The sequence below is a fragment of the Achroia grisella genome, unplaced genomic scaffold (genome assembly GCF_030625045.1).
Source record: "Achroia grisella isolate CSIRO2021 unplaced genomic scaffold, CSIRO_AGI_Agris_v1 utg642, whole genome shotgun sequence".
NCBI classification, from domain to species: Eukaryota; Metazoa; Arthropoda; class Insecta; order Lepidoptera; family Pyralidae; genus Achroia; species Achroia grisella.
Window position 1 is genome coordinate 3,656,172 of NW_026712979.1, and position 15,957 is coordinate 3,672,128.

The window sequence follows — 15,957 nt, forward strand, 5'->3', positions numbered from 1 at the left end:
ACAAATTTAATATAGTTATTGCTTAGTGATAAACCGTTTTTTGTAGTAATTATTGTAATTTTTTTAATTAAAATATTTATGTATTCGGTGCAGTAAAGTGATAATCTCATACAATGTAATAAAAAAGAAATATTATTATATTGTTGTCAACACACCATATAAAGTAACAAATAAATATTAGTTACAAAAAACACTTTATAATATATAATTTCGTATATATGATTAAAAATCAATATAACTGAAAAATAGTACGATTTTATACATATTTCAGTACTACCTTTTATTACTCGATTATTTATCTTAACTGTTGAGATTATGAAAAGCAAAATTTGGCATGCCCATTTTCATCGAATTTAACGTAGAGAGAGACTTTGTCTCTCGAATTTATTTTGTTTATCACCTATATCTTTAGGTCTCAACGCTGAGAGCGTACCTATTGTTGAGATAATTTTTAAATGGGGTAATGATACAATAGTCTGCATTAATTACTGTTTAATATATCTAATATTTAAATAAACACAACCCAGAATAGTTTAGTATAACTATAGTAAAATAATTAAGTCTTTTACAATAAAATACATATTTCAATATAGTACCTTGATGACTACCTAATATCCCACTTTATTAAATAAAAAACGCTACGTTTCTTACGTAATTTGTTTTTAATAAATAATAATTTACCTTATAAAGATAAGATCTACCTATGGGACATTAACACCTTAAAATGAATAAATAATTCAATTTTTGTAAAGAGACTGCAACAAATGTGTAGTCTTAAATAAATGGTATAATTTTAATATGTTGTTTGTTACTTTGATATTTCACAACATAATTAACAATGTATGAATTTAAAATTATAACATATTATTTATTCATTTGTATTTTTACTTATAGCTAAACTATTTTATGTGTCACTGTACGTGAAGTTTGAATTTGAAATGCTATGGGAACTGGGTGGTATTGTTAGTGATGAAAACTCTTCTATTCCTGGCCATAGACTACGTGGAGATCATCCTGACACCCTGACAAGATGACTTCCACGTAGTATATCCATTTAAAACCATAGATAAGCACTGAACTCAATATTAGTTAACCTACTTTATGTCATTCTACATTAACTTCAGTTCCTAAAATTTTTGGAGATACTGAAATATTTCACCAAATAGTGATGAATTTTGGGATATAAATATGTTATGTTGTTAAATGAATGTATGATATATTTTTGTACTAATATACATAGGCAAGGCCGGGATTTATAGTTAGTTAATACTGTTTGTATTTATGTTCTAATCGGTTTAAAGTTAACCCAGATATCGCGGTCAATGACCCTGCCAAAGTTGTAATCAGTCACTGGCAAAGACTGTGGTGTTCTTGCACAAGGTTCGATTTCAAACTGCTTTAGTATCGAACTCGTTATTCTTCGTACAATTTGTAGCGACAGTTGTTCACCTGTAAAAAAATAAAATATATTATTACAACTATTGTTTTAAATAAAGCTTATTTAGATTTTTACAGACGTGTTGGTATATTTTGTAGAAGTTTTGAGCGAGCCTATAACATATTTTTACCAGAATAAGAAACCCTAGCAACCAATGTACGGCCCAAACAATAATGTCGCAAATATCTACTCGTTATTATATACTTATGTTCATATATATATATACGTTACACTATACCAATGCAATAAGAAATAAGATATAAAAATATAAAGATTAAACACAAAATTATTATTAAAATATTAACAAATATTTGGTGGATAGAATGCTCTCATAACTTTACTTGCAGTCACCTTTTACATCGTCCGTATTTCAAGAAGGAAGCGCCGTTAAAAGAGCTATCATTATTTTGATATCTTAAACATATTACCGAATTTTAAAATTTAAATTTTGAATTGATACACATTTTTTATAGTCAACTAGGACGTAACTCTCGAGGCCCGTTTCATGAATCGAGATAATTAAATGGCGAGTAAAGGATTTCTATACAAAAAACGAATTATGATAAATATATTTGTAAATTTTCTCGTGTAAAATATTTTTGTATTTCACTCTTAAGCCCTTTCATTTTATAACCATTATAAAAGGACGATATAAAAAATGCTTGCCATATCATTTTATGAGAACAATATTTCATGAGTGCAACCCCAGGTTTAAGCTTGGTTTCGCCTGTGTCAATTTTAATTATGGCGGTATTACATACAGTTATTAGGATTGTGTTAACTTTATTTAATTGCGGCTAATTTTAAATAGTGTATAATATATCTACGATTATGTTATAAATAGTTATACGTGATGATGCTGGTATGACGTTATAGAAGAGTGAGACCAGAGTTTCTTCTCATTTCTTGTCGGTCCGAACTACGTGTATAGTTTGACCTACATAGCTACATAGTATATCTGTAATAGAGTATAATTGTTTTCTTAGTTTCTGCGAATTTATAATATATTTCGGAAAAGCATAACGTTTTGTATCGAACTACATTGGACAGTTTTATTGCTGTAGTAGGAATTATTAATTTATTTGTACATTCTCTAGCAAAACCAACATAGGATAAATGATCCCAAAAAAGTACGCAAACTTATATTATCCAGTCGTAAATGTCGACTTTATTATAAGTATTACACTTTCATAAAACTTTCACAACCTGATATTTGTTTTATATTATCTTATTTTTTTGTCTGCGCTGAGCTTTGTCAAACTAAATCCAATCGTAAGACAACGTCACGAAAGTTGTCATTCTTCTGCGTGTGCACGTCAATTTGTGTCAAGCAAGTTGTTACAAAGAAGTTATTGTGGTTTATATTCTAAGTATAACTATGTATATAAAATAATCATTCACATACAAGTGTGAACATTCAAGTGCGATGTATTTGAAATAATGATGACAAGAATTGTTAAGTGCTGCTGCATCTATTGTGAGCAATAAAATGGATTTCGTCATATTTACCGTTGCGGCACGTAGCGGTATCTATTATTAATTATATTATAAAACCATGTAACGGTCAAAAGATACGTTATGCTCAAACCATAAACTTATGTTTAAAAATGTAAGGAATAATTGCATTGTTGTATGTTGTTTGATCAAGATATAAATAAATGTATAAATTCTTTAAATAATATAGAGATAGTGAGCGATTCTATAGTAATATTATACTATAAGTATATTTTTTTTTATTCATGGTTTTGGGCTGTTATCAGGTGTTTAGACCTGTAGCACTGCGACCTACTATTCGATCTATTGAGCGCCCCTTTTTTCGTTCGCTGCCTAGACCCGTCAGGGAATAGAATTGAGGAATATTCTTAGGAATGACGTTTTGTATCTCCTCAGGGTAAATTGTAACGTTCCAAAGGATATTTCGTTTATGCATAAATGGGCTATAAGCAAATAAGATGAGTAGAGGCTCTTCAGATTTTTGTTCAGCACAATCTAGGTAGAGCTCAAATGCAAGTATCTTTTCATGACATTACGAACCACGAATGATGTGAAGATATGTTGTACAATTTGGATGTAGGGTACTGAGACAATACCTATATATATATTCTAGCTAGGTGAATCAATGAATAGACATTCTAGTTAGCCAGAATGTTTATACGGTACCAAAGCTTCCTTATATAACAAATCCATGATGTTTTTCAAGAATTATAAAGGGATCTTCGTGGGCAAGGCAGCGGTAAACAACTAATCGTTAACTGTAAAGGATCAATGACACAGCATAATAAATATTGTTTTGCATAGCTAATTTTGAATGATATGTTTTGTATGTATTGATAATTAATATTTTGTAATAAGGCATTGTATTGTCAAAATGCCACATAATGTAGGTACTTTATGAAAATTGACAATCCTTCTAATATTTGTATTTAATTGATTGAACTATTTTGTGACTATGTTTTTATGAGTTGTAAAACAAAGTAATATAACACAACAATCTGTAATAATAATACTTAATATTGCATGCTTAATATTAAATCGCATCAACTCAAATATTGGCAATTTTGCGAAATGAACTTTAATTGTTATAATTTTAATGTCGATTTTTCTAAATTTGAAAATTTTGAGTTAATACAGTTTCGTACTACGTGTGCGACATCAGAAATGCTAAAGTGTGAGTGTCTGTCTGTTTGCTTGTTTTAATTTCAATCCACTTATAATCTGATCTTTTAAAACATAAGCAAAACTAAAAAGTTCTTAAGTTCGTTCAGTCAGAATTAATATTTTGCTAATGTAGAATTCCAGAAAATTAAAAGGTGCGAAACGACGCAATCCAATGTTTTGGATCAGATTTAGTTTCCAAAGCAAACCAGTAGATGGCTGTCTACGTATTTGCCATTCTAACTTTATAAAAATAGGGTTCTAGAAGGAACCCTATTTTTTATTAGGATGTTTCAATTTACAGATGAGAAGTTATATAGAAAATACTATATACTATATACTTCAGTACATTTTATAATGCAGGAAATTATTTTCTAATTGTATATAACATTGTCATCAATTATAATTCCTCACCAGTATAGATAATGACATGAGATAGGATAGAAATAACGTAAATTAAAGAGATAAAACTGGTTTTGTAACAAAATCATCTCCCGACCATTACAATGCATTATGGAATCTCACAAGAATCTCTGTAATTATATTTATGACTAGCGAACCGCTCTGGTTTCTCACGGGCGCATTATTAATGAGAAGTTTAATTATTTTGAAAATAAAGTACAACATATTATACAATGACTAGCAATGTAACGATCTATAGGTGATTTTTTAGTATGTGTTAAGTATTTTTTGTTTTATCGATCAATCATATTCAGCCATTTAGTTGTGGAGATATAACAAATGAACAGATACACTCTCGAAATATCGAGTATAATATTTATATAGATGTTATCAACAACTAAGTTTCGTATTGACTCTTTACTTTTAAATAAACAATCTACACAAAAAGTGCTACAATTAAATGAGTAAATGACTCATTTATTAAAAAATTAGAATAATAAAAAAAAATCTTACCAATACACCTTCTTGGACCAGTACCAAATGGCAAATAGGCAAAGCTATGTGCATTCGAATTATTATTATCCAAAAATCTATCCGGATTGAAAACTTCTGGTTTGGGATAATAAATTTTATCTTTGTGCAAAGCATCAACTGGTATATTAATTGTAATTCGTTTATCAATCAACAGACTGCTATCGTAATTGTATGTGTTGACACATTGTCTGGTAATTACGGAGTACGGTGGATGAAGCCTCAAAGCCTCTTTAATGGACGCGTCCAAATATTCTTCAGATAGTCTCACTTTTTGCTGTGCCTCTGGGCTCTTTGCCAACTCGTACAGTAAAGATGTTAGCAAATTATGACACGGCACGTAACCCTCCGTTACGAATGATGCTAACATGGAATATGCGAATTCTACTTCGCTAACAGTTCTTTTTTCTTTTTCTTTTATGCCCAATTGGAAAACGGACCCAGTTTTTATTTTTTCCATCAATTTTGATTGTTCAAGTATTTTTTTCGTTTTGTTTGATGGCTCTTCAGGTACTGTAACTAGACCAAATAAAATATATAGTGAGGGGAATATATTTTTCAAATAACTCTTTAGTCTGTCCACCAAAGGACGTCTCTGTACAGTTGATCTTATATTCGTTATTACGGTCGCATCAGAACTACTATCCAATAACATGTCTTTGAAGATCGCATCCAATACCTTTGACAACAACTGTTGAACGTTAGCATCTCCATTTGTTCCCGACAAACAGCCATGTAAACTATGTCCAAAGTCGCACTCGAAACTATCCATAATAGATTCTAGCCCCTTCCGCAATAAGGTCCACTTTTCTCCTTCAGCGTAAAACAAATTGTTTCGTAAACAAACATCCTGAGATTTGTCCAAGCCAAGGCCTCTGCTATGGAAATTTGCAAAATCTGTTGACAGCATCTTCTTTATGGCGTCCGGGTCTCTAACGACCAGATCCGGTATCCTGCTCTTAACATATCCGACGAATTTCTCCTTAGGATGTTTCTCATAAAGTTTATTCACTTCTTGAGTTGTGTTTCTGATACCAAAGACTCTATGGTAGTCGGAACCGAAGAACGGTATCGACGATTTATAAGGTATATGCCTGATATACCAGTAGCTGAAGAATTTTGTGACATAGTCGATGATTAAAGCTAGAATTAATACTATTGAGACGATCGCGTTTAAAAGAATACTTTCGAAAAACATCTTGGCGTTCACACTATGCGGCAAAGCGATCTCTACTGGCAATTCTTACGAAGCATCGCAAGAGTAGGTCAGAATAACGGTACGGTCAAACTATGTATCTGTGCTTATGCATGTCAAGTTTTTATAACATTGAAGTTGCTATAGAGTGTTTGGAAGCTTCATAGAAATACAGGTACATATAGGTATAAAAAAAATACCGTACAGCGAAAGTTGTAGGTTCAGATTCTACAAGCTTATAGTAAATAGGCTAAATTAAACATTTTAAATTGATTACTTATAATTACATATTCGGTACTAATGATGTTCTAAAGGTTTTGCAGGGCAGTCAGAGAAAATAAATTTTGTTCACAAAGCCTAAACCTATGATCTATTTTAATGTCATAGAAAACTACTTTTACCAACTGTCAACAAAAAAGGAAATGTTCATTTAACTGTTTCTTTTCTCAAGTTTCTCAACTGAACAACTCTTAAAATATACTTTAACAGTTATTCATATCAAAACTTCACATTCCTTGATTATTTTTTGGGATCGTTAGAAGATTTAGTCTAGCTCTGTATTAGTCTAGCTCTGTATTATATTATTATTCTATTATTTTTATCAGGAGCACATAACAACCAATTTTTGAGGAAAAAAGGTAAACACTATTTCTTGCAATAATCTAGATTGTCTCATAGAGTTTTTTGTAAGTTATAATATGTACCTATATCTAAATTAAATACTAGTACCTGATGTAATAAATATACATTTAAATAACATAAATCTATGTATATCTAATAATACCTATTGATAATAAACTCAAGTACCTACTTAAAAGTACGAAGTTAGGTTTCAAAAAGAGAAAAAAATTCAGTATAGATTCGTATTAAATTAAAAAGTTAGTGGATAAAAACATCGCTCTTTTTCAAAATGATGATAAGTCTACAGCAGACATCGTTACAAAAAAATGGTTTTTGTAATTCAATAAATATTAACCCATCTTGACGACTGAATAAATTTATTCATTATAACTAGATCTTTGGTATTTAAAACAAAATTACATGTCTTAAATATCAAGATTTCCTAGACCCAGAATTTATATAAAGATACATAAATAACAGAAGGATATCCATGTCAAGAAATATGGAGAAACTTTAAAAACATAAGTAAGTACCATGAAAATTATTTCCGAAATTATTAAAATGATAACCCAAAATTATGTCTCAACGAAAAATAACAATAAATTTATTTGTAAATAGCGCCATCTCTGTTTTATAATAGGAATAATTATGATGAAGCTTACTTGCTACGTCTCACTGTTGCTAATTAATATGTATTGCAGCGCCATCTATCCATTAAGACCTCAATGAAATAGCACCAATGGAAATGGGAGCTTGCATTTCTTTCTTAAATTGTAATACATAATTTAATACAAAGATGGCGCTATAGGTTATTTAATATTAAAAAAATATCTTCACATCAAATTGCGTATTTTGAATTATATCCGTTTATAGTTAATAGATATAAGAGTTATTATTGCTATTATGTTACTGTGTTTAATTCAGATCAATGCTAAAAAATCCTTTTTGACAAATGTTCTTGTCAGTTCTTAGCTCTAAAGCACTCCGAACCGACGGTAGAATTGCCATATCATAAAAGTCTGTAATAGGCCTACTTGAGGAAAGATATATTTTTTTTTAATATAGCATAATGCTTACCTAACTATTTATATATAAACATCTTAGGATACATAATGACCTGTTTCAATATCGAGACAAACTCTATACATCGTACGTGCCTACATTATTCGCCTACCCAGTCAGACAGAATGTATAAATCAGAAACATTCAGAGATAGACACTCTTAGACATCTCATAAAGCAAATAAAACAGTATAATTGAGAATACTTTAATTATTACTTTTATATAAGAAACGTATTACTATGGTTTTAGCTATGAGCACCAGTAGAATATCTATTGCTCAATATCTATGTATTGATTGAATTCTGGAATATACTAATTAGGTACTAACATAATATTCCAAAACAAAGTTTATATATGTCAATCAATGCAGGTATCGCGTACAGGTGATGTGCTGTCGCGTTGATATTTGGGACCGTCACTCAAAAACAACGTCAGCGTAAGAAAATCAAAACTATGTAGACATGGCTGTATGAACGCAGACTCCTTTGCCTTTCCGATAAATGATACAATAATAATAAAAAAAATATCATGCTATCTAACTTACTAGTAAATATTATAAATGCGAATCTATCGCGCTTTCACGCCAAAACTACTAAACCGATTCAAATTAAATTTCGTACATAAGTAGTCTAGAGGTCTATCATAATTTTTAAAGCTAGAAGCTTGATAAAAGGTTAATAAAATGGGGGATGAAATTCTGTTCGGAGAGTCGTCTTTTTTACTGTCTCTATTCCACGGGGAAAAAGTAGATGGCTCAGTTAGTTTATAATAATCCGAATTACCGATATCAGATATTGACCTAATATATAGATGTAACTGTATACGATCAGTATCGCCCATGCCTGTATTGTAACATATTAATCAATTTCAGCTGGAAGCCTTGCAGATCTCCAATCGAATTGCAGTAGCACGCTTCGCAATGCGGTCGCAATGCCAACGGGCGCGACGTGATTATAAACTTGGGATCTGTGCTAAGTACTATATAAAACATACTAGCGTTTGCCGGCGGCTTCGCTTCGTTTGCGCGTTGCTTTTTGTGGTTGTAGAATAATGGATGGACGATTCCATTATTCTTCAACAGAGATGTACAAAGTCTACCTGGGTAACGATTCGATTATACCAATGCTGTATTTAATCAACAAGTTGATTAAATAAAGTTATATATATTATAGGATCGGATAATATATATTATCAAATCGGACTATCTGGACCCAAGGAACCTATAACTGTCAAGTGGCCTACATAAAAAGACTACCATTAGTTATGTTGATTTTTATATAAGAGGTAAGTATGCACCTGATACTTATTCTGTTCATTTCGTTCGTTCTGACTGAAGTTCAAATTCCATTAATAATTAGCTGTGTTAATAGTCTGCTATTACTAATAAGAGCTAATAATAACGCCAAAACAATTTACACAACGCCATCTAGTCCCAAACTACGCAGACCTTGTGTTATGAGTACTAGATAACTAATATAAATACATAGATATGTTTTTTGTAAAAACATACAAAATACAAATGTTTGCTTTTTGTGGTTGAAGAATAACGGAATCGTCCTTCCATTATTCTTCAACCACAAAAAGCAACGCGCAAACGAAACGAGGGCTATAGCGACTACGCTAGCGGGGTACCAGTGGAACGACAGAATGAGGATGAAGTCAATGATGTCAATTACCTCATCATAGTGAATAATTATTTCCAGGGAGAACTGCGTGGAGGTTAACATGACATGATTTATTGCTAAAAGAGAAACATAAAACACCATTGTGCAAGAGAAGAAAAATTCGCGATAACACCTTAAACTAACACACCTTGCTACCTTATAACTAGTAATAGCACAGATAAGATAATATTGCATAGTAATTTATGTTATCTGTGGTAATAGGTAGGCTAAAAACTTACAATGAGATTAAATGCTCGCTCCAGCTTGTGACGGTTCACCTATACCCATAAGTATATTAAAAATATTTAGTTCAAAAGTAGTGGTTTGGTGACTTAGCGCACGCTTTCTTTTCTGTGTTCGCGGGTTCGATTCCTCGCGTGGTGTATGTATTTGTGTTCGCGAGTATGTATGTTTGTAACAGGTAGGGGTTTCTATGTATGTTATGTATGAGGTTACATAAATAAAAGTATAAAGGTATTTAAATCAAATGTCCGTCACCCGGGACGCGACTTTGGTTGCCGTGGGCTACGTGACGCTGTGTGAATCGTTCAAGTTCGTGTTACTATGCAGATACAACAACGTCTATAATTGTGTTATTGTGTGCATGTTAGTATTATAAAATTATTTTCTCTAGGTTTTACATGTATTTATTTCCTTTTTCTATAAATCGTGTGTTTTACTATGTGCTTAATTATTAGGTAATTGTACACCATACAACGGCTAAAATATATATTTAGGTAAATTGTGTTTTTAACACTTTACGTAAGTCATAATCTCCAGAAATTCGTGTATCGGATTATATTAATTTGTTGTTTCCTAGGCGTTATACGTTTAGATTTTCATACAAGCGTTTAGTACCTACTTCTAGTTAGATGTTAAGTATTTTCGTTATGTTAGAATTTTCAACGATTATAGATATTCTTATACTTAATATGAGGATTCAGATAATAACAAACTTATTATAAAGAAATATAAGTAATCTAATGGAGTTATAACAGAACTTTATTGCACTTGTGTATCTATTAATAATTGAACTACTTACTTGCCGACGGTAAATATTTCTCTTACTTACTTCATCTATTAAGTACTTATTTTAAATATTTTATTACTCACACTGAATAACTAGCTGTGTAGTGTTCCTTTGTTTGTGATAGTAATGTAAGATTGCTATTTCAAATGATGGATATTGCCTGGTTGGTGTTTAGTACATACTCATACATACATTCCACAAAAGATGTCGCTGGGGGGGTTCTTGGTTACTGAAGGCTTCACTAGAAGGAGGAAAATACTTGTATCGATGATTGAACTATTGAAGTGATATTTTCCAATAGTTTTTGATGATATATTATGATCCGTAAATCTCTATGGAGGCTTTAGTAAGGAAATATAATTTCTGTAATAGTTGTGGAAGTTTTCATCAGGAGAGAGAGAGGCTCAGATCGATGAATTTATGATGAAGTCACATGTTCCATCATTTGAGGAGAGATGGGTCAAAGCTCGTAATGAAGGTTTTAGACCACGATCCCTGTGGAGATTTCTACAACCGATAGGGACTTCTGTTTAGTTGATAACTGAGTGGTTATCTAGGTATAACACCCTGAACTTTACTATATGTGCGTTGTATGTGTGGTGTATCAATATAGAGATATATTGCTACCCTGGACATATGGCGTTACGTGGGTAAAGGTTTAGGACGCATGACACATTTATTATATAACACAAATTATTACACTGCACAAATATGTATAATAGATGACTTAACCCATACGAAGATTATATACATTCCACAAAAGATGTCGCTTGGGGGAGGGTTCTGGTTACTGAAGACTTCACTAGAAGGAGGAAAATATTTGTATCGATGATTGAACTATTGAAGAGACATTTTCCAATAGTTTTTGATGATATATTATGATCCGTAAATCTCTATGGAGGCTTTAGTAAGGAAATATAATTTCTGTAATAGTTGTGGAAGTTTTCATCAGGAGGAGAGAGAGGCTCAGATATGATGAAGTCACATGTTCCATCATTTGAGGAGAGATGGGTCAAAGCTCGTAATGAAGGTTTTAGACCACGATCCCTGTGGAGATTTCTACAATCAATAGGGACTTCTGTTTAGTTGATAACTATGTGGTTATCTAGGCCTAACACCCTGAACTTTACTATATGTGCGTTGTATTTGTAGTGTATCAATATAGAGATATATTGCTACCCTGGACATATGGCGTTACGTGGGTAAAGGTTTAGGACGCATGCCACATTTATTATATAACACAAATTATTACACAGCACAAATATGTATATAATAGATGACTTAACCCATACGAAGATTATATACATTCCACAAAAGATGTCGTTGGGGGGTTCTTGGTTACTGAAGGCTTCACTAGAAGGAGGAAAATACTTGTATCGATGATTGAACTATTGAAGTAACATTTTCCAATAGTTTTTGATGATATATTATGATCCGTAAATCTCTATGGAGGCTTTAGTAAGGATGTATAATTTCTGTAATAATTGTGGAAGTTTTCATCAGGAGGAGAGAGAGGCTCTGTTCGATGAATCTATGATGAAGTCACATGTTCCATCATTTGAGGAGTGATGGGTCAAAGCTCGTAATGAAGGTTTTAGACCACGATCCCTGTGGAGATTTCTACAACCAATAGGGACTTCTGTTTAGTTGATAACTGTGAGGTTATCTAGGTCTAACACCCTGAACTTTACTATATGTGCGTTGTATGTGTGGTGTATCAATATAGAGATATATTGCTACCCTGGACATATGGCGTTACGTGGGTAAAGGTTTAGGACGCATGCCACATTTATTATATACCTAACACAAATTATTATACTACACAAATACGTATATAATAGATGAATTAAATTGTACTGAATATTAATTATATTAACCAGCAGAAGCAGTAGCAATGCGGTTCAGTATGACTCCCTTATAGATATATAGATATATCTTGCATTTCATAAATAAAGGAATTGCTAAATTATAATATAGAATTATTATATTGAAGTATAAGAATGCATTTATTAGATCACCACATTGAGATTAGTAATATTAAGTGTATATGCACTGGGTTGTAAGAGATTACATTAATATATATGTAATTGTGAATATTATAGGCATTGGGGGGTTTATTAGATGACTTCTGGGAGTTTACCAGGAGTAGTGAAGGTGAGTGTTAATGCATTCTAAAAGGTACCTTTAAACCTACACCCGAGTCACAAGTCTCGGGCACCACTTGTGGTTCTCTCCCTGAATCATCAGTGGTCGGTATGAAGACTAATTCGTCATCATAACTAGTAGGTTTAATAAACATGTACATATAAAAGTATAATTACTAATTAAGTCGGTATCGTAATAAGACTATATTGTTTTCTTATTTACTAAAACTTCAATGTACTAATACATAAATAACTATAAATAAGACATGGGATCTTAACATCTCCAGTCATTTCTAACAGTCACCCATTGGGCAAACGGCGATTCATGTGAACGATCAATTATCAATATTAATATATAATTTTGAATATATTTAAATACATGACTAACCATATATATACCGGTAATAATAATATTACATTTTTATTCTACAATCAATTCTTATGGAACTTCGGTTCTTTATTAATGAATATTGTTATTCTCCTAGTTTCAGTAAATTCAACAAAATAAAGTTATTTTAAGGTATTTGGCCTTAATAACGAATACTAATTACTTGAGCGTGAATACTCAGCTTAATAATATTAGGACTCTTAGTCCTGTAATTTATATATATACATACATATATAAATATAAATACATACACATAATTACATTCATGGGCTTCGGTCCTCAATGAAAATATAATTTATGATTATCCATATTATGGTTACTCATTTTATCAATTATCAAGCCTTGGCTTTTATATTTAGGACTCCGGTCCTCTATCATATTGACTATCCACCTAGTGGTTGTCCATACATCACAATAATCCAGGTCACAGACCTCTAACATTATTATCTATATTATTCTGATTATTTCACTATGTGATTAATCAAATATTACTGATTACTATATCAGGACATGCAGTCCTTCTTATAAACTAGACATTACCTTCTGGTTGATTCTTTATGTGAATCATCCAGACATCTATCTAGATTTGGGACTTATAGTTCTCATTTATAATATCTCATTAATATAAAGATTACTTTGCCATGTAAGTAATTCTATTTACATATGATCAATCATATTAGAGCCTAGCTCTTATTCACAAAATCTAATTCTTAATTCCTCGAGTATTCTTGGTATTAAGTAAATTTATAAACTTTATATGCTATGTTTGTAAAATAGCAATTATCAACATTATATATTGGATTGACCAATATTGAGGTGTTGATGGCATTGAGCTATCACATTACTTTATTATTATTACTTATCGTACTGCAATTACTGGTGATCTCCAATGTCACATTATAGGGCCGAAAGGATTATCCATTAGTAAGTTCTGGTGTTTGAGTGACCTCCTAGTTTCTGTTACGACTCGTACTGTATCTTCAGTCTGATCTCTAATGTCACATTATATGTAGCCGAAGGGTATTCCCCATTAAGTAAGCTACGTGACCGAGTGATGCTGGGATTTAGTTTCGAGATCGGGCAGTCTCTTTGACAGTCTCTCTATCGCCACATAGAACCGAAGGAGTCAATATCCATAAGTAAGCTTCTGTGTCGTGAGTGATCCTGAATTCAGTCTCGATCTGCCTCTGGCAACTATATCTTTATCTACCTACTTTAAGCATCGCAAGCTTGGTGAAACCACTTGTAATGTTGATTTAATAAAATAAACTAATTTTGTTTTGGTGCTGAGAATACTCATCCCATCTCATCTTCAAATGGTGTATATTGCAATCCTACTTTGCATATCCTACCTTATTTATTAAAATCATAATGATTCAATGATTCAATTATATACCTTATAATTATTATTCATAACATATACTCTATATTATAATTATATTATTGAGATATATATTTATCTCGCAGTTATTACTCCATCATATACCAATAAAAGAATCTATAGTTACTACACATACACAACGGGTCCCACAATACTAGACGATCACAAATTATTATTTATATGGCCAAAAATGATTGAAAGATTGAGTGTCTCTGCGTGTTATGATCTATTTATTTAGGTAATCCCGAGTAGTTAAATTCCTTTTATTCATTTATTTAGAGAGGAGAGCTTTCTCTCTTCTTTTTCTACAATTTTTTATTAGGTAGGGGGGGGGGGAGCGTTACAAGCTTCATAACTAGATGAATTTTGTATATATTAACTTACTTCACTTAGAAATAACGCAATTAGAGATTTCAACTGCATATCTATACATCGATACATATAAATAAAATTGGAGTGTCTGTTTGTAATATTGAAATAACCGTTTTTTACTACATACATGTTAATATAAATACGGTACATACAACAAATATTTCTTTAATTCTTATATCTTTAATTTTAGAAAAATAAAGTTAAATACCACGCGGAAGAAGTCGCGGGAACAATTAGTTATATAATAAAAAAAAGTCTAGATTCAATAATATTAATTCGAAAACTGTTTATTTTCACGTTTTTAATATTTTATTAAAGCCAAGAAAGTAATCATCGTAAATCGAACTTAGGACTTTATAGTCTAGTTAAACCAGTACTAGATAGCTGGATTAATGAAATTTAAATATAAAATTTATAGTGAAACAATTTATGAAAAGATTAATGTCATAGTATTTATTGTAGTTGCATAAATATCTTGTGACATCCTTAATTACTTTTCAATATTGATTGTTCTGGATTATTGATTGAATTGTCATTAATCATTATTTTCAATTACATAGTGATTACAACACTATGAAACATTTTGTTGCTTCGCATAGTCTGTCTTTACAATGATTTTAGTGTGTTCTGAATGTAAAAAAAAACAGTATACTATACGCTAAGATGTATGCCTTTACTGTTTTTTTTTTATTCAGAATACACTAAAATTATTGTAAGGACACTTTGTAAGTACAGACTATGCGAAGCGTACATCTTAGCGTATAGTATACTTAATACTATTTTTTTTTATTCAGAACACACTAAAATCATTGTAAGGACTCGTTGTAAGTACAGACTATGCGAAGTGTACATCTTAGCGTATAGTATACTTAATACTATTTTTTTTTATTCAGAACACACTAAAATCATTGTAAGGACTCGTTGTAAGTACAGACTATGCGAAGTGTACATCTTAGCGTATAGTATACTTAAAATACGCTAAGATATATGCCTTTACTGTTTTTTTATTATATTCAGAACACACTTAAGTCATATTTATAAATGTATGTTTATGTTCTATCATATTATAATAAT

General features: G+C 31.3%; 1 protein-coding gene across 1 annotated transcript; it reads right to left on the reverse strand.

The window, feature by feature from the left end:
- Positions 1 to 1,228: 1,228 nt before the first annotated feature.
- On the reverse strand, positions 1,229 to 6,232 carry LOC131849484 (cytochrome P450 6l1-like). Its single transcript, XM_059199564.1, has 2 exons — positions 5,009 to 6,232; positions 1,229 to 1,449 (listed from the first exon to the last, which is right to left on the reverse strand). Exons 1-2 carry the CDS (start codon positions 6,222 to 6,224, stop codon positions 1,280 to 1,282), a joined length of 1,386 nt encoding a protein of 461 aa, XP_059055547.1. The 5' UTR covers positions 6,225 to 6,232; the 3' UTR covers positions 1,229 to 1,279.
- Positions 6,233 to 15,957: the final 9,725 nt, after the last annotated feature.